Consider the following 23654-nt stretch of genomic DNA (forward strand, 5'->3'; position numbering starts at 1 on the left):
CCATTTACATCTGTATCAAGTTTTTCCCCAAACGATGCTATGTTGTCTTTTACATTTGATAAGAAAGTGCTTGCAAAATTATCATTCCACACCAGTTGTTTTATGTTTGTGGACCCGCTGTCATCGTTCACGGACTGATTGATACTGGGGAAATTACAAATTAATTCATGAGGTAAATGGTCAGACTCATGCCTATCCCCAATATTCAACAGGCCAATATACTGGAAGAAATCAGACGAGCAAATAAAATAATCATTGACACTTGCACCTTGATACGCGCAATACATATATTCCCCTTTTGAATCACCATATACTATCCTCTTAACACTAAACAATTGAAATGCGTAACATGTGTCTACAAGCTTCTGGCCAGATTTGTTGTTGATTTGTGAGACATCCGATTATCAAAATTAACGTCATCATCTTCATGAAGTCGAAAGTGTCTGTGTAATGTATCATCATTTGAGGATGTTGACGGGTTATTAGCATTACCAGTCAGAATTTAGATCACACAAAACAGTATATGTATCACTAAGCATTGCTAAGCTCAAATTGCTTATCTAACAGAAAATCCTCAAGTTTATTTAACTACAGTTAGTACCAACATGGTTAGCATAAGGAAAGCCTTCAGGTGGTATATGTGTCCATATCAAATTATCATGCTTATCAATAGCAAATAAAGCTTTTGACATGTGTATACATATAAAATTGTCGACATCTGTAGTTATTAATTTAAAAAATAATGCCAATATACTGATGTATACACACGCAGACACCTCCTGAAGTCTACTGTAATCAGACAGTTCCACAGTGGAGCCGGAGAAAACTTTGTAATTCACTAACCAGTTATGTTGTAGTTAGAGTCGGCAAATGTTTCAAGATGGCAAATAATTTTCAATTTTCTAATATAGTTATCATCTCCTGATTTATATTCCAGCAGAACTGAGAGAGTTCTGTTGCAAAAGCCATATTCAGTGTGCATAATACTGGAGTCACTGTCAGCAGTACCCTGTAAGATACGATCCGGGCTTCGGCCCAAATCCTACAAGAAGGTTGATTTCGACCTTGCTTGCCACATCCTCGTTTGGGTATGAACTATAGAATCTCGTATGTTGGTAGATCTGGTTGATGAAAGTAGCCGAAGATATTTGTCCCGTTTCAAGTCTGAAGTTGCTGACGTTAATGTTAGGTCACTCGAGCTACCATGTTCGGCATCTTTGAAAGGTGGTCTTGCTTTCAGGGAGCACACTTTATCATCAGACATGTGCAGTTTTATGATCATTGGACGAGGTCTGGTAGCAGTGTGTGCATGGATAACATCCAATGTTCCCCATATTTTGAAAGTAGTGTGCTTTTGCCACGGACTTCTCCTCTCCTCAACCTTTGGTATGCCATATAGTCCGCGATCAATTGTAGTATGAGAGGTGTGAACAGCTATGCGCAGAATCAATTTCAGCCTCATGCACTGCATGTGCACTAGCCTCCATCTACTCTCCTTTTCACAAACCAAATGAATTTGCTCACTACGATGCACTGCCTACTTGTCATGAATGTGTTATCTGTGCTGGTCCCACTTATCCCTGTTTGCCAGTACGTATCATGATTTCCACCCATGCTTCCAAGGTAACATAGGTTCATACGTTATATTATTTCTATTCATCCCCCAGGGTAACTTAATACCCAGCCATGCTAGGTAACATGATATCCGCTACCCAAGGTAACATACCTACCCATCCTACCAATATGATATCCACCCAAGGTAGCTTGATATCCATCCTTTCAAGGTAACATGATACCCACCACCCAAAGTAACATGTAATTCAGTTTATTGTATTCCAGGCATCCTTTCTATTCGACATGGAACTTATCCATCTTTAATAGCATGCTACTTATCTATCCATTCATCCTAGTAATATGGTTTCTAGCCATCCATTCATCCTAGTAATATGGTTTCTGGCCATCCATTCATCCTAGTAATATGGTTTCTAGCCATCCATTCATCCTAGTAATATGGTTTCTAGCCATCCATTCATCCTAGTAATATGGTTTCTGGCCATCCATTCATCCTAGTAATATGGTTTCTAGCCATCCATTCATCCTAGTAATATGGTTTCTAGCCATCCATTCATCCTAGGTTACATGATATCTATTCATCCTAGGAAAACAGGAAAACCAGCTGAACTATATAACATGATTACATTCTTTTTAATTAACCTGTCTCAGTTAATATGCAACCAATCCATCTTTGATGAAATACATTCTTACATTCTAAATAAACAATGCATCCTTGTAATTTGCAAACCTTCTATTTTTCCTCTTTATCATGAAACCATCCATCAAAACTAGGTAGAATGCCACCCTGTCGAACATTTTAACCATTCTAACCAAGTGCTTGTAGCACAAAAACCTATCCTTGGTAACACACATGCCATCTTTAATCCTCAGTAGCACATGAACCATTATTTAATCCTTGGTAACACACAACCATTCTTTAATCCTTCTTAATACATGTACCGATCTTTAAACCTTGGTAACACATGAACCATTCTTTAATCACACAACCATTCTTTAATCCTCGTTAATACATGTACCAATCTGTAAACCTTGGTAACACATGAACCATTCTTTAATCCATGGTAACACACAACCATTCTATAATCCTTGTTAACACATGTACCAATCTTCAAACCTTGGTAACACAAACCAGTCTTTATTGTGTTTAGTATGTGTATATATGTATGCAGATGGGCACATGAACCATTCTGTAATCCTTGTTAACACATACCATCCTTTAATCCTTTGTAACCTAAACCAATCTTTAACCCTTGGTAACACAAACCAATCCTTATCCTTCGTAACACACAAACCGTTCCATAGTCTGTGGTAACGTAGAAACATTTATGTATCCTAGGTAGCAAACCACCGTTACCATGACAACAGATAATGATGGAACAGTTACAGTACCAATAATAAGAGAACAAACCTTCATGCAAACAACCTGTCACAAGAACTAAGAAAGCAAGTACATTTGCAAGGCTTTTGCACATTTGCCCGCAACAACAAAGTTGCGTGGGATATGGAAACAGGTTCTGTACATCTGTGCTACTGTATACGTTGTTCGAAGCATATCTCCTAAACTATACATGCTAGCTTCATAAAACTTTGTACTTATATCAGTCAAGATCCCTAGATGCGCCTTTTGGGATTAGACCCAGATATTATTTTTTATTTTTTTTATGTGGTTTCCATGTAAACATGACTAGGCTAGATGTAAATTTGGTTCGCATGATCACATGGGCAAATGACTTTTCCAGTGACTGATGTAAATTACTACCAGACTGCTCCATCATAGGACATCATGATAATCAACCAATGTATTACTGTCACAAAGACAAAGTCTCCATGCAACCAACATATTACAATCACTACAACAAGAGGTCTCCATACAACCGATATATTACTGCCACTAACATGAGTTTCCATGCAACCAACATATTACAGTCACTGTCCATACAACCAATCTGTTCCTGCCACTAACACAAGTTTCCATGCAACCAAAATAGTATAGTCAATATTACAAGAAGTCTCCATCCAACCAACATATTACAATCACTACAGCAAGAGGTCTCCATACAACCAATCTATTACTGCCACTGACAAGAGTTTCCATGCAACCAACATATTACTAATATGACAGCAAGTCTCCATACAACCAATCTATTCCTGCCACTAACATGAGTTTCCATGCAACCAACGTATTACAGTCACTGAGACAGTGACTCACCATGCAACCAACATATTACTATTAATATGACAGCAAGTCTCCATACAACCAATCTGTTCCTGCCACTAACATGAGTTTCCATGCAACCAACATATTACAGTCACTGAGACAATGACTCACCATGCAACCAACATATTACTGCCAATATGACAACAAGTCTTCATACAACCAATCTGTTCCTGCCACTAACATGAGTTTCCATGCAACCAACATATTACAGTCACTAAGACGATGACTCACCATGCAACCAACATATTACTGCCAATATGACAGCAAGTCTCCATGCAACAAACATTTTACAATCCCTCAGACAATGAGTTTCCATGCAACCAACATATTACATTTACTAAGACATTAAAGGGGCACTGATGCGGAGCGAATAACGTTTCTCACCAATGGTCTAATTACGAAACCAAGCACCAAATTGGTCAGCACCCGCTCCCTCGACCATGACAGACAAGGGCACTGGGCTCCTGTCCACATTAGCAGAATTTCTTCACCCTAAAAAGTGAGGAGGCCGGATGTCCCATCACATGCAGTTATTTAAAATATGACAAAGTAACAAAATATCCCATCAGTGTATTGTATTTTCTGATGCCTGGATGGTATAGTCACAGATCCATTTTTACCTCGATATTCTATCATGTCATGTGAAAATATGATGTCTACATACACATAGTAAGCCAATTGTTTCAAGTCCGAAAGATTGCAAACCTTTATATTTAGACAGTTTTGAGGGTTGGCGCAGCTGTCACAGCAAACGTCTTACGTAAATTTTGGTATCTACGACCCTGGTTTATTATCTATGATAATAAAAACACACACAGTTGATTTATCTGAATTTGTAAACTAATAACGACTTTGCCATTGGTAGAGAAATCTGAAAATTTTCTTACATAAAAAAAACCTCATTATACCCATTTACCCAAGTACACAGCAAATACCTATGTGCATTTCTTAAGTAACAACAAAGTTCCTTTGGTATCCTCAAAACAGTTTCAGCCCATAAGTGTTTTCAGGCAGCATGCGACACAGAGATTACATCTTCCTTGCTGTAACTTGCGTTTGATGGTATAAACCTGTTATTTGTCATCATTCACTTGATGGTCAGTTAATGGACTTATAACGGGTATAAATAGTGGTAACACCACTAAAATTACTGGACACAGGTTCCCATTTGGCATTTCTCCTGTCTGGAGTAAATACTCAACATTATAAATTAAGGTCTGTAGTGACAAATGTATTGTATGTTATGTAATATATGCATGTAAGTGATGCAAGAGGGTTTATCAGCTGAGTTACAAAAACAAACATCGATCAAAGGATTAACCGATAACACACAGGTTAATTACTTCCGCAATGGATTTGTCAAAAAGGCAGTGTTTATGATCGTAGATTTACGTAATGTATACTGACTACACCCTGTCGTAAAGTATGAGTGTAAAAACAACATCCTTCCTACAAAGAATTAACCCACACTGCCTTGATAGTTGCTCATTATTGACTAACTAATGGCAGACATCATACAGTTAGTTGCCAGGTGTGCTGTCCTGGGTGACCAGTAAGATTCTGTATACGCCAGTGTGAAAAATTCTCAAATGATGTGTCACTTTTTCGCATATTAGACTGTTGAAACACACAAGACATAGAGCAGGATTATTTACCAGCTGCAGACGAATAGAATATCCTTCTTTTATGTGGATATTGATGGATACATTCCTGAACGAGTTAATAACCTGACATTGTTGCTATAACTTTCGTCTGTCTTAAATTTAATATTTGCATTTTGTTTCAATATATTTCTTGTAGCATTCAGCAGTATCTGTATTACAGAAAACATGCACTAGGTCGCGAATGGGGTGTGTGTGAAATATGATTCACGTTGGCAATCTATACAATGTTTAGATATTAAAATCATGTAAGAAACTCACTCTTAAGTATAAGTAGACCGTGTGGTTATTTTTTATTAACTTTCAAAATGCATACAAATGTGACAAGGAACTAATTAGGTTTATGAGACAAAATATAAAGACGTACACTGACTTCGTTATTTTTCAGTCCTAACGTTTTTCTATACCACAAGCAGATGAATAATAATAACAAAGTAAAATGACTTCATCTTTGTTGATCAGTCTACACATAAAATATCAATTGCTCATATGGGAGGCGCAGCAGAGATCACGAACCAGTCACAAATTCTGGGATATCATCAGGATACTCACGGGAGAAAAACAGTAACAATCGAAACCACGAGTCCATGGAAATTGTTTCGCATTAGTGCCCCTTTAAGGTCCTTTAGACAACAAGTCTCATGAACAGCCAATTAAGGTCCCTGAGGCAAGTCTCCATACATGTAGCCCATTAAGGTCCCTTAGAGTAGACAACAATCTCCTTATGAACAGCCCATTGAGGTCCCTTAGATGACAAGTCTCCATACAAGCAGCCCATTGAGGTCCCTTTAACAACAAGTCTCCATACAAGCAGCCCATTTTAGTCCCTTATACAACAATTGTCCATACAAGCAGCCGCTTGAGGTCTCTTAGACAACAAGTCTCCATACAAAGACATGGTATCTCCATGCAGCCAACTTATGTTGCAGCCCATTGTAGTCCCTTTGACAACAAGTCCCCATATGTGCAGCCCATTGAGGTCCCTTACACAAATCTACAAACATGCAGCCCCTTATAGTCCCTTTGACAAGTCTTCATACAAGCAGGACATTGAGGTCCCTTAGACAACAAGTCTCCATACAAGCAGCCCATTTTAGTCCCTTAGACAGCATATCTTCATACAAGCCCATTGAGGTCCCATAGACAACAAATCTCCATACAAGCAGCCCATTGAGGTCCCATAGACAACAAATCTCCATACAAGCAGCCCATTGAGGTCCCTTTAACAACAAGTCTCCATACAAGCAGCCCATTTTAGTCCCTTATACAACAATTGTCCATACAAGCAGCCGCTTGAGGTCTCTTAGACAACAAGTCTCCATACAAAGACATGGTATCTCCATGCAGCCAACTTATGTTGCAGCCCATTGTAGTCCCTTTGACAACAAGTCCCCATATGTGCAGCCCATTGAGGTCCCTTACACAAATCTACAAACATGCAGCCCCTTATAGTCCCTTTGACAAGTCTTCATACAAGCAGGACATTGAGGTCCCTTAGACAACAAGTCTCCATACAAGCAGCCCATTTTAGTCCCTTAGACAGCAAATCTTCATACAAGCCCATTGAGGTCCCATAGACAACAAATCTCCATACAAGCAGCCCATTGAGGTCCCATAGACAACAAATCTCCATACAAGAAGCCCATTGAGGTCCCTTGACAACAAGTCTCCATGCAGCCAATCCATTACACTCCATTTCAGTCACCAAGACCAGCCCACATGTAGCTATGTCATCACATTTCTCAAGACGCCATAGCCACAGGCAACAAGTCTTCATATTGCCTATGACAGAGTCAGATAATTTTTTCAGCTGAGATCTTAATGACACAGAAGCACTTAGCTTTCAGCTGACATCAGATGGACTTCCCTGTCTTTTTATATTTAGGAGATAAACATTCTATCTTGTAAAATCAGAAGCAATTAACAAAATTGTAATAGTTACATACCTCTGATTTTCCAAACACAGTATGTTTATCGCCATTGTACCATAGCCGTGTTATTAAGATTTAAATAAAATACATACAGTGTTTACTGAAGTCAGGGTAGTAATTTCAGAGTGCCCTTGTCTTTATGTCTTCTATAGTGTACATTTTGTGTCATTTCAGTTAAAACTCAAGAATTATGAGAGAGTTGAAAAGGTGAGAATTTTCATAATTGGATAGACATAATCCTCAGATATTCTGCAAAATAGTAATAAAATATGTTCATGATGAACAACAATTGCCAAATGTATACAATTTTCATTTTTTTAGCAGTAGATCTTACTGAATATCTAGGTGTCTCTGTAAATGTTGAAATGTCATGTAGAAATTATATGTAAAATGTCATTATGTATTCTTTGCCAGTTGTTCCAAAGATGTCTCATCAAAGTTCTGAACATCGACCTGTGGAAACTTTACCTCAACTACATCAAAGAGACCAAGGGGAGCCTCCCATCATACAGGTCAGTATAGCCTGCTGAGGTTTGTCTCCTCGATCAAACATGTCAGTCTCATCCACCAATAGGTCAGTCTCATCCTCCATACACGTCAGTCTCATCTATCATAGAGCTCAGTCTTATCCATTCTATAGGTCAGTCTTATCCACCATACTGGACAATCTCATCCATCATGCAGGTCAGTCTCATCCATCATGCAGGTCAGTCTCATCCATCATGCAGGTCAGTCTCATCCATCATGCAGGTCAGTCTTATCCATCATGCAGGTCAGTCTCATCCATCATGCAGGTCAGTCTCATCCATCATGCAGGTCAGTCTTATCCATCATGCAGGTCAGTCTCATCCATCATGCAGGTCAGTCTTATCCACCATACTGGTCAGTCTTATCCACCATGCTGGACAATCTCATCCATCATGCAGGTCAGTCTCATCCATCATGCAGGTCAGTCTTATCCATCATAGAGCTCAGTCTCATCCATTATATAGGTCAGAGTAGTCTCATACAAGTCAGTATAGTCTCATCATGCAAGTTAATGTCCCCATCATACACTTCAATCTGTCCCATTCTTACAGATCAATCAACCCATTATATAGATGTACGAAACAATCTTGCCATGTTGCAAGTCACACTATCCCATCATATAGGTCAGTCTCCCTAAAGGGCATTGTCTCTTGATATGGATGTGTTTTTTGTTTCCAGGGAGAAGATGGCGCAGGCCTATGACTTTGCCCTAGAGAAGATAGGTATGGACATCATGTCGTACCAGATCTGGACAGACTACATCGCCTTCCTCAAGTCTGTGTGAGTATGATGCAGTCCATGCCCACAGGAAGTACTCTCAAAAGAATCTTTTGACTGCAGGAAATAATTTTCTTGTCCTTTCCTGTACTAATTGAGAATAATGTTTGCTTGGGTTTTGCAACAGACACATACCTAACAAATGGTTAATGTGCTGATTGATGATATTGATGAAGGAAGCAGTTGTAAAATCACTGTTTGAAAATTAACATAGATAATGCGATATAATCAGTATCATCAGACAGCAATGGGAATCATTACGGAGTAATGAGGGATAAGTTTACAAATATGATAAATATTTAGATTGTTTGATTTATATGAATAGGGCTTTAAATGATGTTCCTATTTTATGGAGCCTAGTTTCCTCATATACGTCACAGACAAGATGCCCCCCAAAAAATTGGCAACTGAAGGATATAACTTGGACAGTCACAGTCATGAAATAATTTGTTTGGTGATGCAGAGAGGCCGTGGGATCTTACGCAGAGAACCAGCGGATCACAGCAGTACGCAAAGTATACCAGAGAGGGGTTATCAATCCCATGATCAACATAGAGATCCTATGGAAGGACTACTGCAACTATGAGAATGTAAGTCAGAGGCACAGTGTGGTCAGAGTCAGCTGTTGGGTAGATGTAGGTGTTCATGATGGAGCTGTGAAGGTGTTGGGGAGATGTAGGTGTTCATGATGGAGCTGTGAAAGTGTTGGAGAGACGTAGGTGTTCATGATGGAGCTGTGAAAGTGTTGGGGAGATGTAGGTGTTCATGATGGAGCTATGAAGGTGTTGGGGAGATGTAGGTGTTCATGATGGAGCTGTGAAGGTCTTGGGGAGATGTAGGTGTTCATGATGGAGCTATGAAAGTGTTGGGGAGATGTAGGTGTTCATGATGGAGCTATGAAGGTGTAGGAGAGATGTAGGTGTTCATGATGGAGCAGTGAAGGTCTTGGGGAGATGTAGGTGTTCATGATGGAGCTGTGAAGGTGTTGGGGAGATGTAGGTGTTCATGATGGAGCTGTGAAAGTGTTGGGGAGATGTAGGTGTTCATGATGGAGCTGTGAAAGTGTTGGGGAGATGTAGGTGTTCAAGATGGAGCTGTGAAGGTGTTGGGGAGATGTAGGTGTTCATGATGGAGCTGTGAAGGTGTTGGGGAGATGCAGGTGTTCATGATGGAGCTGTGAAGGTGTTGGGGAGATGTAGGTGTTCATGATGGAGCTATGAAGGTCTTAGGGAGATGTAGGTGTTCATGATGGAGCTATGAAAGTGTTGGGGAAATGCAGGTGTTCATGATGGAGCTGTGAAGGTGTTGGGGAGATGTAGGTGTTTATGATGGAGCTATGAAGGTCTTGGGGAGATGTAGGTGTTCATGATGGAGCTGTGAAGGTGTTGGGGAGATGCAGGTGTTCATGATGGAGCTATGAAGGTGTTGGGGAGATGTAGGTGTTCATGATGGAGCTATGAAGGTGTAGGAGAGATGTAGGTGTTCATGATGGAGCTGTGAAGGTGTTGGAGAGATGTAGGTGTTCATGATGGAGCTGTGAAGCTGTCAGGAAGATGTAGGTGTTCATGATGGAGCTGTGAAGGTGTTGAGATGTAGGTGTTCATGATGGAGCTGTGAAGCTGTCAGGAAGATGTAGGTGTTCAAGATGGAGCTGTGAAGGTGTTGGGGATATCTAGGTGTTCATGATGGAGCTGTGACTGTGTCAGGGAAATGTAGGTTTCAATGATTGAGCTATGAAGGCGTTGGTGAAATGTGTTACAAAATATCAAACCATTCATGTCATTGTCAGACGTAGTGTTTATACAGTTCAAGCTGTCACTTTTCTGCCCTCACAGATTTTATGTATGTTTCATAGAGTATCAACCCCTTGATAGCAAAGAAAATGACAGAGGATCGAGCTCGAGACTACATGAACGCCAGACGAGTTGCTAAGGAGTATGAGCTGGCTACCCGGGGTCTTGACCGGAGCCAGCCATCCGTCCCTCCGCAAAATACAGTTAATGAAGCCAAACAGGTATGACACTATGGTACCACCACAGAGCTGATTCTGGAGTGAGTGAGTTAATTTTGATGCCACTTTTACCAATATTCTAGCAATATCTCTGTGGGGGACACCAGATATATCCGTCGCTGATCGTACCCATGTCGGGAACTTTACCAAGATCTTCAGCATGACGATCAAATGCTTTTACTACTTGGTAAACCCTTCGCCTCATTCTGGAGTTGGTCTGTAGACCATGCACCAAGTCATGGGTTTGACATCCTTTGTAAGGAAAGGGTATATTGCCTTTCCATACCATTTCCTGTAAAACTGAAGCTGGCAGTTGTCCCTTTGCTTCATAATGAACTATTTGAAAAATAGTTAAGGATCAGCCTTTATTTCATATTACTATTTCAGTCAGTGAAAAACAACATATTGTATACTTAATTACTCAGATACTGCAGTAGCTACTTGTAAACTGTAACACTGTTTCCTCAATCAGGTTGACCTGTGGAAGAAATACATCGCATGGGAGAAGAGCAATCCTCTGAGGACAGAGGACCATGCCCTTATAACCAAGAGAGGTAATACTTGAAGTCAAATCAGGATAGAGAATATGTGTTACAATTGGTCTTCACTCATGCTTGTCATGACAGACAACTAGTGGAATCTGGTGATTCGACTCACTAAATTGGTTGATGCATGTCATTGTAGGCCATATGTGTTGATCACAGTCACAAGACTCATATACCTGCAAAGTTAGTTAATACATTCTAAACAGTAGTCATATGATAGATGGACAAAGTCATGTGGATAGCTGAAACGAGTTTTCATGTGCCTGAATGGTTCAATGTTTGTTTATTTGTTTAACACTACACTCAACCATACAGTAGTTGTACAATATCAGTCTGAAAAAAACCATCAAACCTGGACCAGGCAATACAGGTTATTGACTTCATGAGCATCCTAAATCTATGCAATACAATGACATGCTTCAACCAAAACAGCTTCTAATAGTTCTAATCAGGTGATCAGGCTCGCTTTCTTGGTTGACCCATGACATCGGTTCCCAATTGCACGGAACAATGCTCAATCTGTTGATCATAGGATCGTCTGGTCTAGACTCAACTATTTACAGACTACTGCCATATAGCTGGAATATTGCTGAGTGCGGCATAAAACTAAACTCACTCATTCACTTCCATAATCATTACGTTATACTAAATCTTGTGCTGGTTTATCTTGTGTCTCTGTTTCAGTGATGTTTGCATACGAGCAGTGTCTGCTGTGTCTAGGCTTTCATCCTGACATCTGGTATGAGGCCGCCGCTTACCTGGAGCAGTCCTCCAAGATCCTCTCAGAAAAAGGGGTGTGTGTTAATAATTACTTACCTTGACCAGTCCTCCAGATTCTCTTCTGAGAAAGTGGTCACATATTAATATCTTCCGCTTATCTGGGGGAGTCCTCAAAGATTGTACTGCTTATCTGGAGCTGTACTTCAAGATTTTGTCTAAGGTACATTGCAGTCCTTTCAAAGCACTCTCTGAGAGCGGGGTATACTTTACTTCTGGCTTTCATGAAGAGATATGCATATGGTGACTTTAGAAGTATTTGTGGTCTTGTGCTAAGCGGTTTAATTATTCCTGTACATAAAAGACATTGAAAGAAACTTTGGATGCTGGTTGTCCTTATTGTGCCTGCAAATTGTGTGTGTTAGTGAAGTGTGAGTTATCTCCCTTGTACAGGACCAGAATGCAGGGAAGATGTTTGCTGATGAGGCCGCTGCCATCTATGAGAGAGCCATCTCATCTCTCATGAAGAAGAATATGTTGTTATACTTTGCATATGCCGATTTTGAAGAGGTGGGTATGTTCGCACAGTGGGTTCTAATTTATATCGGATGTTTTGTACAGCTTTGTCAGACCTAAATAAACAGAATGAAACGCTGCTCACCTGGCACAAAGTGGTATGGATATAGGAATAGATGCTCAGTCATCTGTTCCATCTGTAAGTTTTACACCATTCAATGTATGTTGATCAAACTGTGCACAAATATCAGTCTTGCTTTTGAGCCGTTGCTGTTTGCTAGTGAGTAATGTTGCAGTTTCAATTTTTTCATGTTTTTCATCAGGGTCGTATGAAGTACGACAAAGTTCACAACATCTACAAGAAGATGATTGCCATAGAAGATGTAGATCCAACTCTCGTAAGTATGCAGCATATAGTTCCTCATGAGTTTCACTGGCTGCTTTTACTGCTCATAATCACACTTCTGGCTGTGGAATAAAGCTGAAAAACTGCCTGTGGGATACAATGTGGATTTTATAAGCAAGTACATATATTCAGATATCAGCATAATGAGTTGTAATCCATCACTCACAGTTTTGAACGCATACTATATTTGATACTTCAGCTTTGGAGAAATCGCTTATTCAAATTCAACATGGCCGTCACATAAGTCTGCTCATGTATATCCAGGCATATATCCAGTACATGAAGTTTGCCAGACGGGCAGAGGGAATCAAGTCTGCACGGCTGGTGTTCAAGTCTGCCCGGGAAGACAAGAGATCTCGCTACCATGTGTATGTGTCTGCAGCACTCATGGAGTATTACTGTAGCAAGGTAAGCCAGCCCAGGATTGCCTCACTCCATCATCACGATAGCCTGACACAAGTTGACAGCAAGGCTCTGTTAAAATCCAATTGTCATGTTACAACTTACATGACATGCTGGTATTATTGACTTGTATTTCTGTTAATGGAGTCTTTAAAGTGGTGTTAATGCCTAGTTGTACATTATTACATTGAATGCATATGAAACATACCTTTTGAAATAACTTTCAGAGAGGATCTATTGCTGTCACTATTTTCCACAATTTGCTGTTATAAGTTTATAAGTATAGTAAGTACAGATCAATAAGTGTGTTTCTGTTTTTTGGGGGGGTGGGATTTTTTTTTTTTTTTTTTTTTTTGCATGTGTGTGTGTGTGATATGTTTTTTATCCTGCAGTACATGCAAGTTCAATTACTGCTTATATTATCCAGATGTGAACTGAATATTTGTATAAATACCTGTACAACTATGAAATGTACTTTCAGGAAAAGACAGTTGCTCTGAAGATCTTTGAGTTAGGGTTGAAGAAGTTTGGAGAGCATCCCGAATATGATCTCTGCTACATTGAATTCATGTCACACTTAAACGGTTAGTGATCGTAAAATACATTTTATGCCTATATAGTATTCATTCTCTTATTTTTCTCATTACCAATATTTCATTGGTTTGTAGAGACTGTTTTGCCATTTCACACATACAGCCAAATACTGTTGTGTGGGTTTTGAGATTGTCGTCTTGTAATCGAGTGACCAAGGAAATGCTTCCTATATAAATTAGAAGCAAACCTTTCTCTCTTAGCTGTGTATTCATGATCATACGAGATAACTGACCAGTGTGCCAATTAGAGACACATAGGTATGATTAATCATTTTTCTCCCTTGTGTTTTGGAACTACATTGGTACATAGGAGCAAAACATTTGAGCACAGCTGATTGCTATTTCTGGCTTAGTTGAATAAGACGTAGCATATCATGTCCAATGATGTTTGATTGCAAGTTTACTCTACGTATATCGGTTTTCATTTATAAACTTTGGGGTTTTTTTCACCTCTAAAGATTTGATATTGTATTGACTGGCCGAAATACATGAAACACTAGTTATATCATTCCACGGAAAATGTGATTTTATTTGATGTTATTATCATGTAATAATGCAGGGAGTCATCCATGGACACCCAAACCTGATGTATGGTGAGAGATGACTATATTGCTCTGATTTTTGTCATATGGAGTACTGAGTACATATGTTGAGTTATCGAGAACATAGTGTAGAGAGTCTTTTATCTGAAATTGTTCAATACTAGAACTGAATCAAATTTTGTTGGTGATGTTGTACACCAGTTACTCAATGTCATTTGTATTTTAGAGGACAACAACACACGAGTGTTGTTTGAGAGGGTTCTGTCTTCCGGGCAGATTCCACCAGAGAGATCCACGTGAGTTTAACAGCACACCCTTGATGTGGTTAATTTCTTCTGATCATGAGTATAGTCTCCCAAAGCTTGTAATCCATGTCTTAAATTAATGAAGCTGATAATTTTTGTTAGGAAGTTGTGTAAGTACCGTAATAGATATGTAACTAGGGTTGCTGTTGGCAGCTGTAAACTACTTGCCAGGGACCAAAGGACCAGGTTTAATTCTTCATGTGGGTACCTACATGTGAAGCAATTACTCATGCCCTCTCAGTGGATTAGCTTAAATATCAGTGAGAGTGTCACAAAGCCCATTTTCTTCTCAAAGAGATTGCTCTACCCATGAAGGTCCAGGGTAGAATAGGCCTTCAGCAACCAATGCTTGCCACAAAAGACAACTGTGCTTGGCGACTAAAGGAATCTGGTGATCATGTTTGCTGACTAGGTTGACATGCATCGGTTCCCAATTGTACAGATAGATGCTTATGCTGTTGATCACAGGATTGTCTGGTTCAGATTTGATTATTTACAGACCACCGCCATATATAACAGCTGGAATATTGCTGAGTGCTGTGGACAACTAAACTCACTCACTCACTCAGAGGTTACTCGAGTCATATTTTTCCATGTATCATATTTTCCCATGTATCATCTCTTCTAATATGGCCTTATTTCCTTGTTCTCGTAAAATCCCTTGGCAGCGAAGTCACAAAACAAATTATCTCCCTTCTTTCTATCCAGTCAGAAAATGTGTTACATGGACTTAGATCCAATATAGCTGCTGTCATGGGGTTAGTTAAATAAATATGGGAAGGATAGATTTGGGTATTTCATGTTTAACTGAAAGTTAGAAACTAGCGATTGAGAGTGCAATATTCCTTCTCTGCTGATGCCTTATGTTGATGTGACACACAAGACATTAATATGGCTAGCTTGTCCATTGTCATTGAGGATGATAGAGACATCATTGATCCACCATCACATGACTCAGTTCTGTCTCAAAGAAACATTTGTGCATTGCACAGGTGGGGGTTTTTTTGGTCTCCCGAAGCGTACGGAAATTACAGAGGCTTTGTGAACAAATACTTTTGAAACAGTGTCACTGATTGCACAGCACATCTGACAGGACCAATCACGAATCCTGAACATGCACACCATGTAAGGACCATATTACAACAGAGGTTATGCAGGAAAATATGACTTCAGTAAACTCTGTGGGAAGAAAATGCATAAAACCGTAGTCACTCACACCCTTCTTCACCTGTTGGAGATCTTTGACTGTTTATTATACAGAGAGATCTGGAGCAAATTCCTGGCTTTCGAGTCTGCTGTTGGAGACCTGGCCAGTATATTGAAGGTGGAGAAGAGGAGAGCCCAGGCCATAGAGAAGGTAAACAAGGTTTTACACTGTAATGGTCTCGCATAGTCTGCTTGGCATACTTATTTCCTCGGTCAGAGCTTGTGTGAACAGTTTCAAACTTAGTCATATGACATGTATGTTCTGATGTCTGTCGCAACTGTCCAATACATGAAGATGAGAACATAGATACATCTGTTACGATATTCATTTGAAGATAAACATTTCACCTACTATGACTTCAACTGGATATAAGCAGGGCCTGTCCCTAGACACTAGATCAGAAAGGGATTTATTACACTGTCCCAGACAGAAGATTATGTTTTCTTCAAAAGATTACATGTGGATGTAATTACAACACTGTTACTGTTGTTATGCTTTTTAATGATATTTCTTACTGATGTATATTTTTCTCTTGTCGGCTGAAATGTTGAAGGTGTGATGATAAACTTTAAATCACTCACTCATAGATTTGTTTATCTTTCTTGACTGTGAAGAATCAGGTTGTCCAATGTTCCTTTGAAGGTTATGTTGTCTTTCACCATTGACTCAAACATATACTGCTAATGTGTAGTAATGGTACATGGATATGATTCTGACTGGGAGTATTGTTTTGTTCACTAAGTAGCAGTATAGAATGTTTAGGCAGAGTGACATTTATGTGATGTTGACTGTAATCCCCCAGGTCCAGGAATTTGAGGAGAAGGAGACAGCCCTGCTCATAGACCGCTACAAGTACCTGGATCTCCTCCCTTGTTCTGAACGGGAGCTGGAGTCTCTCGGCTATTGGGTAGGTTGTACTCACTCACTCATGACATTCGTGGAACCAAGTATTGCAACCTTAGGATTCAGGTAATACTCCTGTATGTTGGATGTTTGTTTTTCTACAGGACCCTGCCAAGCTTCATGTAGGACTAGGTTTCCATTGCTCTATTGTGTATTGTATGTATATGTGTCAACAGGACCCTGTCAATATTCTTGCAGAGCTAGGTTTACATTACATAACTGTATGTTATATGTTTGTAAGATCCTTGCAGGCTAAGGTTAAGATTATACGAGTGTATGTTGTATGTTGTATGTATATAAGCTCCTTCAGGGCTAGATTAAGATTCACTTTTGTATTGTGTCACTATTGGTATGATGGTTGTCTGTGTTTCTGAAGGACCTGGCCAAACACCATGTGGTCCAGATGCCATTGAGTGGCGTGAAGAAGGTGATGCGTCATATGAACTCTGATGATGAAGACTCTCGCAGACCTCACTACCCAAAACCAGATGTTGAACAGATGTTACCCTTCAAACCAAAGTCAATTGTTCGTAAGTGTCTTTACATACAGATTTTGCAGATTAAATGAGTGAGTATGGTTTTATACCACTTTTAACAATATTCCAGCAATATTACAGCGGGGAACACCAGAAATGGGCTTAACACATTGTACCCATGTGTACAATCGAACACGGGTCTTCGGAATAATGATGAATGCCTAAATATAACTATAATAAAGACCATGTGTCCCATTCAGCCGGATCTCAACAAAATCGGTTTAGAAGTCAACTTTGGTGCCTTTGTGGTAAGTTGATATTTGAATGACAGTGGCAGATGTCAAGCTGAGGGAAACTGTCAGTAATTTGACAAAGTCAAACTTTGACTCAAGGATTAATTTTTTTACTGTAATATACATGAATTTGTTTCTGTTTGCAGCTGTCGGTGCTCACCCAATATCAGGTGGAGTGTTCCCACCTCCCCCTGAGGCAGCCAACCTCATCTCCACACTACCCCCACCTGACTGTTTCCACGTGAGTTTCTAGGGCTCAGGCTTAAATATTCTAAACTAATACAACTCATAAAGGACACTTCCTTGTGGACTACCACTTCTGCCATTAGATAGATTGGAACTCTATCGCAATACTAGTAAAGCCTTTGACTTGATAATGTCTGCAGACATTTTGCCCACAAATTCATGTTCTGTGTCCTGAATGGAACTATGCAAATTTGTTCCCAATCCAGAAAAAAGTATTACAGAGAATGTTGACATGTGGGTTTTTTTTCGCAAAGTAGCTGAGATTGAGACTTTGTGTGCTTAATAATGTTCATGATTGCAAGATCGTGGGTTTGAATCCTGGTAGGATATTGAAGGGACTCCAGAGAAGTAATAAAATCTGTAAAAATGAGACATTAAAAAATATGACATGAGTGACATACAAGTAATCTGCATGAAATGAGAAGAATAATCCTGTTACCATGGAGTAATACACTTTTTAATAATATGATTTTAAAAGAGTTTGTAAACCATTCACATTTCCCCTCTATTTGGGAAATGCGCACAGGGTGAGATGAAATTGAGTTACACATAGCATTCAAGGTTATTGCACATACATCGCACATTCAAGTGCATGCGTGTGCATCTGCATACCTGCGTACACTGTAACTTCACACTAAGTTGTATAATGCTACTCCAGCCATTATATCCCCTTCATGCTGAACTCCAAGCAGAGTTACATTCTATGTCAGAACAGAACAGGACATAACATAGACTTTATTAAGACTTGTACTGGCTGGTTCCTCATCTCAAATTGAGAACTAATAAGTATGTTATGTTGGTATGACAGCCATGCATTTAATCACCATCTGTGCAAACACTCTATCCATTACACTACAGTCTTCTTGGTATCAAGCAAAATTATGTTCTCCAACTTGATGTGTTTTGTGATACTGGTCTGGAGCTTCATGATAGCATTCCTGCATTTCAGGGTCCATTTGTCATCATTGATAAATTTATGGAACATATGAAAAAATTGAAGCTGCCCGAAGGTGAGTCCTTACAAATGATCCTGTTGAGTTTATTCACATTTAGAGAACATGATCTTCTTCGTGAGTCTGCTTTATCTGATTTTTTTTTGTCTGTAAGACTTGTTTCCCGGCCTCATGAGCATGTCTTCATGCAGTGTAATCTTACCTGTGCACAGCTCTCAAATACATCCTATTGTCGCCTAATTTTACCCATACACAGGTCTTGAATACATCTTAATGCAGCCTAATCTTACCTGTACACAGGTCTTTAATACATCTTAATGCAGCCTAATCTTACCTGTACACAGGTCTTGAATACATCTTGATGCAGCCTAATCTCACCTGTACACAGGTCTTGAATACATCTTTATGTAGCCTAATCTTACCTGTACACAGGTCTTGAATATATCTCTATGTAGCCTAATCTTACCTGTACACAGGTCTTGAATACATCTTTATGTAGCCTAATCTTACCTGTACACAGGTCTTGAATACATCTCTATGCAACCTGATCTTACCTGTACACAGGTCTTGAATATATCTCTATGTATCCTAATCTTACCTGTACACAGGTCTTCAATACATCTTTATGTAGCCTAATCTTACCTGTACACAGGTCTTGAATATATCTCTATGTAGCCTAATCTTACCTGTACACAGGTCTTGAATACATCTCTATTTAGCCTAATCTTACCTGTACACAGGTCTTGAATACATCATTATGTAGCCTAATCTTACCTGTACACAGGTCTTGAATACATCTTTATGTAGCCTAATCTTACCTGTACACAGATCTTGAATATATCTCTATGTAGCCTAATCTTACCTGTACACAGATCTTGAATATATCTCTATGTAGCCTAATCTTACCTGTACACAGGTCTTGAATACATCTCTATTTAGCCTAATCTTACCTGTACACAGGTCTTGAATACATCTTAATGCAGCCTAATCTTATCTGTACACAGGTCTTGAATACATCTTTATGTAGCCTAATCTTACTACATCTTAATCTAGCCTGATCTTGTGTGTCTGCAGGTCCTGTTGGTGTACATAATGGTGTTGATGGCCATGTCAAGATTGATCCGGGCACACAGTTCTCCATTGACATTGCTACTGGGATGCGCAAGCGAAAGTTGAATGACGAAGAGAGCGATGAAGAGCAGCCTACCGAAATGGCAGCCCCTGTGAATGACATCTACCGTAGTCGGCAGCAGAAGAAAGTCAAATAATCCATGTTATCAGCTTTCCGACAGGTGCATCACGGACACCTGTCTTTGATGTGATCTCTAGTTTTGTCTAGTTGTCAGTGTAAAACACAAGGCATTTCAGATTTGCCACAAGTTTTGGGTATTTTTTCATGATGAGTATATGTCGTCAAAGCCACCAGCAGCTGACCTGTTATGAAACACAGGTTTGCCTGTTGAATATCCACAGACTGTCATTTATCTCTAGCTGCAGTGTAAAACACAAGTCACTGACTCACTCCACAAGTGTTAGTTTATTGTTCTTGGAAGACTTTAAACTTGTAATGGTGGATAGTCTTCAGCCATTCAGTTTCTTCACCGTTCAGAGCTTGTTTAGCTGTTTACTTTAATTGTGTATCTTAGTACAGTTTAATTAACTCAGCTAATGCTGTCCTGGGGAGTATTACAAGTACAGTATCCTATCTGTGGAAAGATTATGGACCAGAAGTGCAACCTTGGAGGTATGACAACACGTTGATGTTAAATGCATCAGATAAAAGACTGATGCTATCCTACAGTGCAGTTGGTGTAATGGTGAGCCAGTCAAGCAGTGTTTGCAACACTTTAATTTGCCAGTTGGCCATCATGGCCTACTGCAGACTTTAAAATCTTCAGGCCCATTTTGTTTCAGTCAAACCAATAAAAACAATTTCACACTGTTTCTACAGTTAGCGATAACTATGGTGCAGAATTTTCCATTCCTTTGTTCAAAGTGCTGGATCATGGGTGATTACCCAACGTTAAACAAAAAAGATATAGGAAAGTTTCCAGTTGAAAAAAAAAAGATGACAGATAATTTTGCTGAAGTGCCACAGTGACCTGCAAATATTTGAAACTGCCAGCCTAATACAATGGCAACTAGCTCTGGGCCTCCCAGCCAGCAATTATATCGACCGCTACAGTGAAGTGTAGCAAAATAGATATTCTTCACAGACATGCTTATTTCAGCTTTGAGGGGTTTGGAATTATATTTAGTGGTTTGTATCAATAACAAGGACATATTGTGTCTGTGTCTGGATGTAGAACAGGTGCTTTGAATCTTACGTAGTTATCATGGAGACGTTGTAAGGTTGACAGGTTTGTCAACCTGATAGGCTGTCATGGAGATGTGGTTGCGTTGGTGATGAGTTGTCATGGGAGATGTCAGAGATATGTTATTACAGTGAAGACAAGGTGCTCCTGGGAATGAAAGATTTCTACGAGATTCATAACAGATGCAACAAGTGAAGTAATTCTAACTCTTCACTTCTCACCTATATGGGAGCAATGTGTGTGGTGAGCAAATCAAGATGCTATAAAGATTTAGTTATATGTGGGAAAGATATTGTAATCAGATTAATTTGGGAAATGGTTAAAAGGTAAACAAATATGTATTATTTATTCTTCATCAAGCTTCTGTAGCCTTGATAAAAAAAAGGTCACAATTCTATTATGTAAAGAATGTGTTAACAAGATCTCAGAAGCACATGGCAGAAAATAGATTGAAGGAAGTAAAAAAACATACCTTGATGAAAAACATTTTATATTTTTAAGGCCATCATGACGCTTCGACAACTATTTCATAAAACATTGAAACCAATGTCTTCAGGTATGTGCCTACATTTGCTGATTATGCAGACACCAGTCATTTTAGGCATCTTGTATGTGACCTAAAAATGTATAAAGTAGTAAATATGTTATAAATATTTCATTCACCTGTATTTGCTGGGGACATTACTGTATTATTGGGAAACACTTGTGCTAGGTATAAAATTAATTGACAAGGCATGACTTCTTTGTTGTGTTAATGAAATGCTCAAGATAACATTACAACAGTGTTTGTCAAGCCGGTGTGTAAAGGAGGTAATCAACTCTCCTGTCATGTCAGTGCTGATGTTCATATGATCCGTATAGCAAGAGGACTGATGTCACAGATTCAACCCAGTGTCTCATGGCTGAACAGGTGTCATCATTTTGACCTGATAATTGCTCATGCTATCAACCACTGGTTTGTCCAATCCAGACTTGATTCTTTGTTGATTGCTGGAAAATTCAGGGTTGTGCAGCATGCATTCACTATCTTTACATGGAAGTTATGACTTATGATTGGTTAGGTCGGTCATTTTTGTCATGCTTTCATCTGAAGTTGTATATACCGGTATGTAAGTTCTTGGACATGTTCCAACATGAAGGATTGTCCACCACATTATAATGATTTCGTTCATACATTTATTTCATCTGATATATTTTATTTGATTCTTCACACATGATTCTATATTGACTTGATTGTTTGATGTGTGAACCAAAGATTAGCCATGGTAACTGTTTGTAAATATGTCGTGATGATAATAGTCATGATAGTGCATATTGTATTATATTATGCAGACAATGTTTTTAAATAACATTGATGGCTACATGCATGATGTCTTGACTTAAGTCAAATAAAGTATTTTGACACAAGATATGTGTGATTTAATACAAAGAGTGTGAGTGAGTTTAGTTTTACGCGTCTGTCAGCAATATTCCAGCAATATCACAGCAAGAGACACCAGAAATACGTTTCACACATCGAACCCATGGTAGGAATGTTTCTGGATCTTCGGTGATGCGTTAACACTTTAACCACAAAGTCACCCCACCACCCATTATTATCAAGATACCTGTGGGGATTTCTGGGGTAGAAAAGCTGAGAGTGCAAAAATATTTGTGTGTAGTCATCACCCAATGACAAAGCGAATGTTTCTTGGGTCCTTTGGCGTAGCCTACTGCTAAAGCATTCGCTCATCATGCCCAAGATCTAGATTCGTTCCATTCCCCGTATGGGTACAATGTGTGAAGCCCATATCTAGTATCCCCGCTACCATGATATTGCTCAAATATTGTTAAAGGGGATTTATAATTTATAGTAGACTCACTCATAATACCCACAAAACCATGCACACGCATATACAAGTTCAAAGCTTAACCTTTATTGACTACATATCATGTAATAATTGGGCAGTATTTATAATATAGCTGGAATATTGCACTCAACATTGAATACTTGTTAAATACTGTGACAAAGTGTTTGTTTAGTTTGTTTGTGAAAGCATGATACATTAGAAAAGAAATGTGTGATGCAACTGTGAACTTGGAGGGGCATTGGGATAATGGTTACAGTGTTTGCTCATTACGCCGAAGAGCCAGGTTTGATTCCTCACATGGGCAAAACAAGCGAGGCCTTTTTCTGGTTCCCTTACTGCAGTATTGCTGGAACATTGCTAAAACTGAACTTATTCACTCACTCACTCACTGTAATATTGGAGATGTAAACTTCTAACTTGCTCACCTTCACAATTCAATGTAACAGCAGTTAAATGAGTAAGAACTAAAAACACTGCAATGGCAAATGTTTTAATACATTGATAGGAGTAAATGTCAGTGAAAATGAAGATAATTATATCCCGAATGATAATGTAGGTCACAGGTAAACTGTAGCGCAAATGGGTTGCATAGCGTAGAGAAAATGACCAGTCTTCTTACATGAGAGCGCAGCGAGCAAAGGGTGGCAACGTACTTCCCTCGTTTCGGTTCGAAAAATATTTTTC

At 39.2% G+C, this 23654-nt stretch overlaps 1 protein-coding gene across 1 annotated transcript in view; it reads left to right on the forward strand.

Moving 5' to 3' along the window:
- Positions 1-22527, forward strand: part of LOC137286324 (cleavage stimulation factor subunit 3-like) — a 42114-nt gene extending 19587 nt beyond the window's left edge. The window contains exons 4-21 of the mRNA XM_067818113.1: positions 7560-7592; positions 7800-7897; positions 8592-8693; positions 9154-9280; positions 10546-10704; positions 11174-11255; positions 11931-12040; positions 12417-12533; positions 12803-12877; positions 13150-13293; positions 13769-13871; positions 14649-14718; positions 15988-16084; positions 16737-16841; positions 17214-17367; positions 17753-17847; positions 18802-18862; positions 19880-22527. Coding sequence (XP_067674214.1) covers positions 7560-7592; positions 7800-7897; positions 8592-8693; positions 9154-9280; positions 10546-10704; positions 11174-11255; positions 11931-12040; positions 12417-12533; positions 12803-12877; positions 13150-13293; positions 13769-13871; positions 14649-14718; positions 15988-16084; positions 16737-16841; positions 17214-17367; positions 17753-17847; positions 18802-18862; positions 19880-20073 — 1926 coding nt within the window. The 3' untranslated portion in view covers positions 20074-22527. The remainder of the gene's footprint in view (positions 1-7559; positions 7593-7799; positions 7898-8591; positions 8694-9153; positions 9281-10545; positions 10705-11173; positions 11256-11930; positions 12041-12416; positions 12534-12802; positions 12878-13149; positions 13294-13768; positions 13872-14648; positions 14719-15987; positions 16085-16736; positions 16842-17213; positions 17368-17752; positions 17848-18801; positions 18863-19879) is intronic.
- The last annotated feature ends 1127 nt before the right edge of the window (positions 22528-23654 follow it).

This window comes from Haliotis asinina, chromosome 6, assembly GCF_037392515.1.
Source record: "Haliotis asinina isolate JCU_RB_2024 chromosome 6, JCU_Hal_asi_v2, whole genome shotgun sequence".
NCBI lineage: Eukaryota > Metazoa > Mollusca > Gastropoda > Lepetellida > Haliotidae > Haliotis > Haliotis asinina.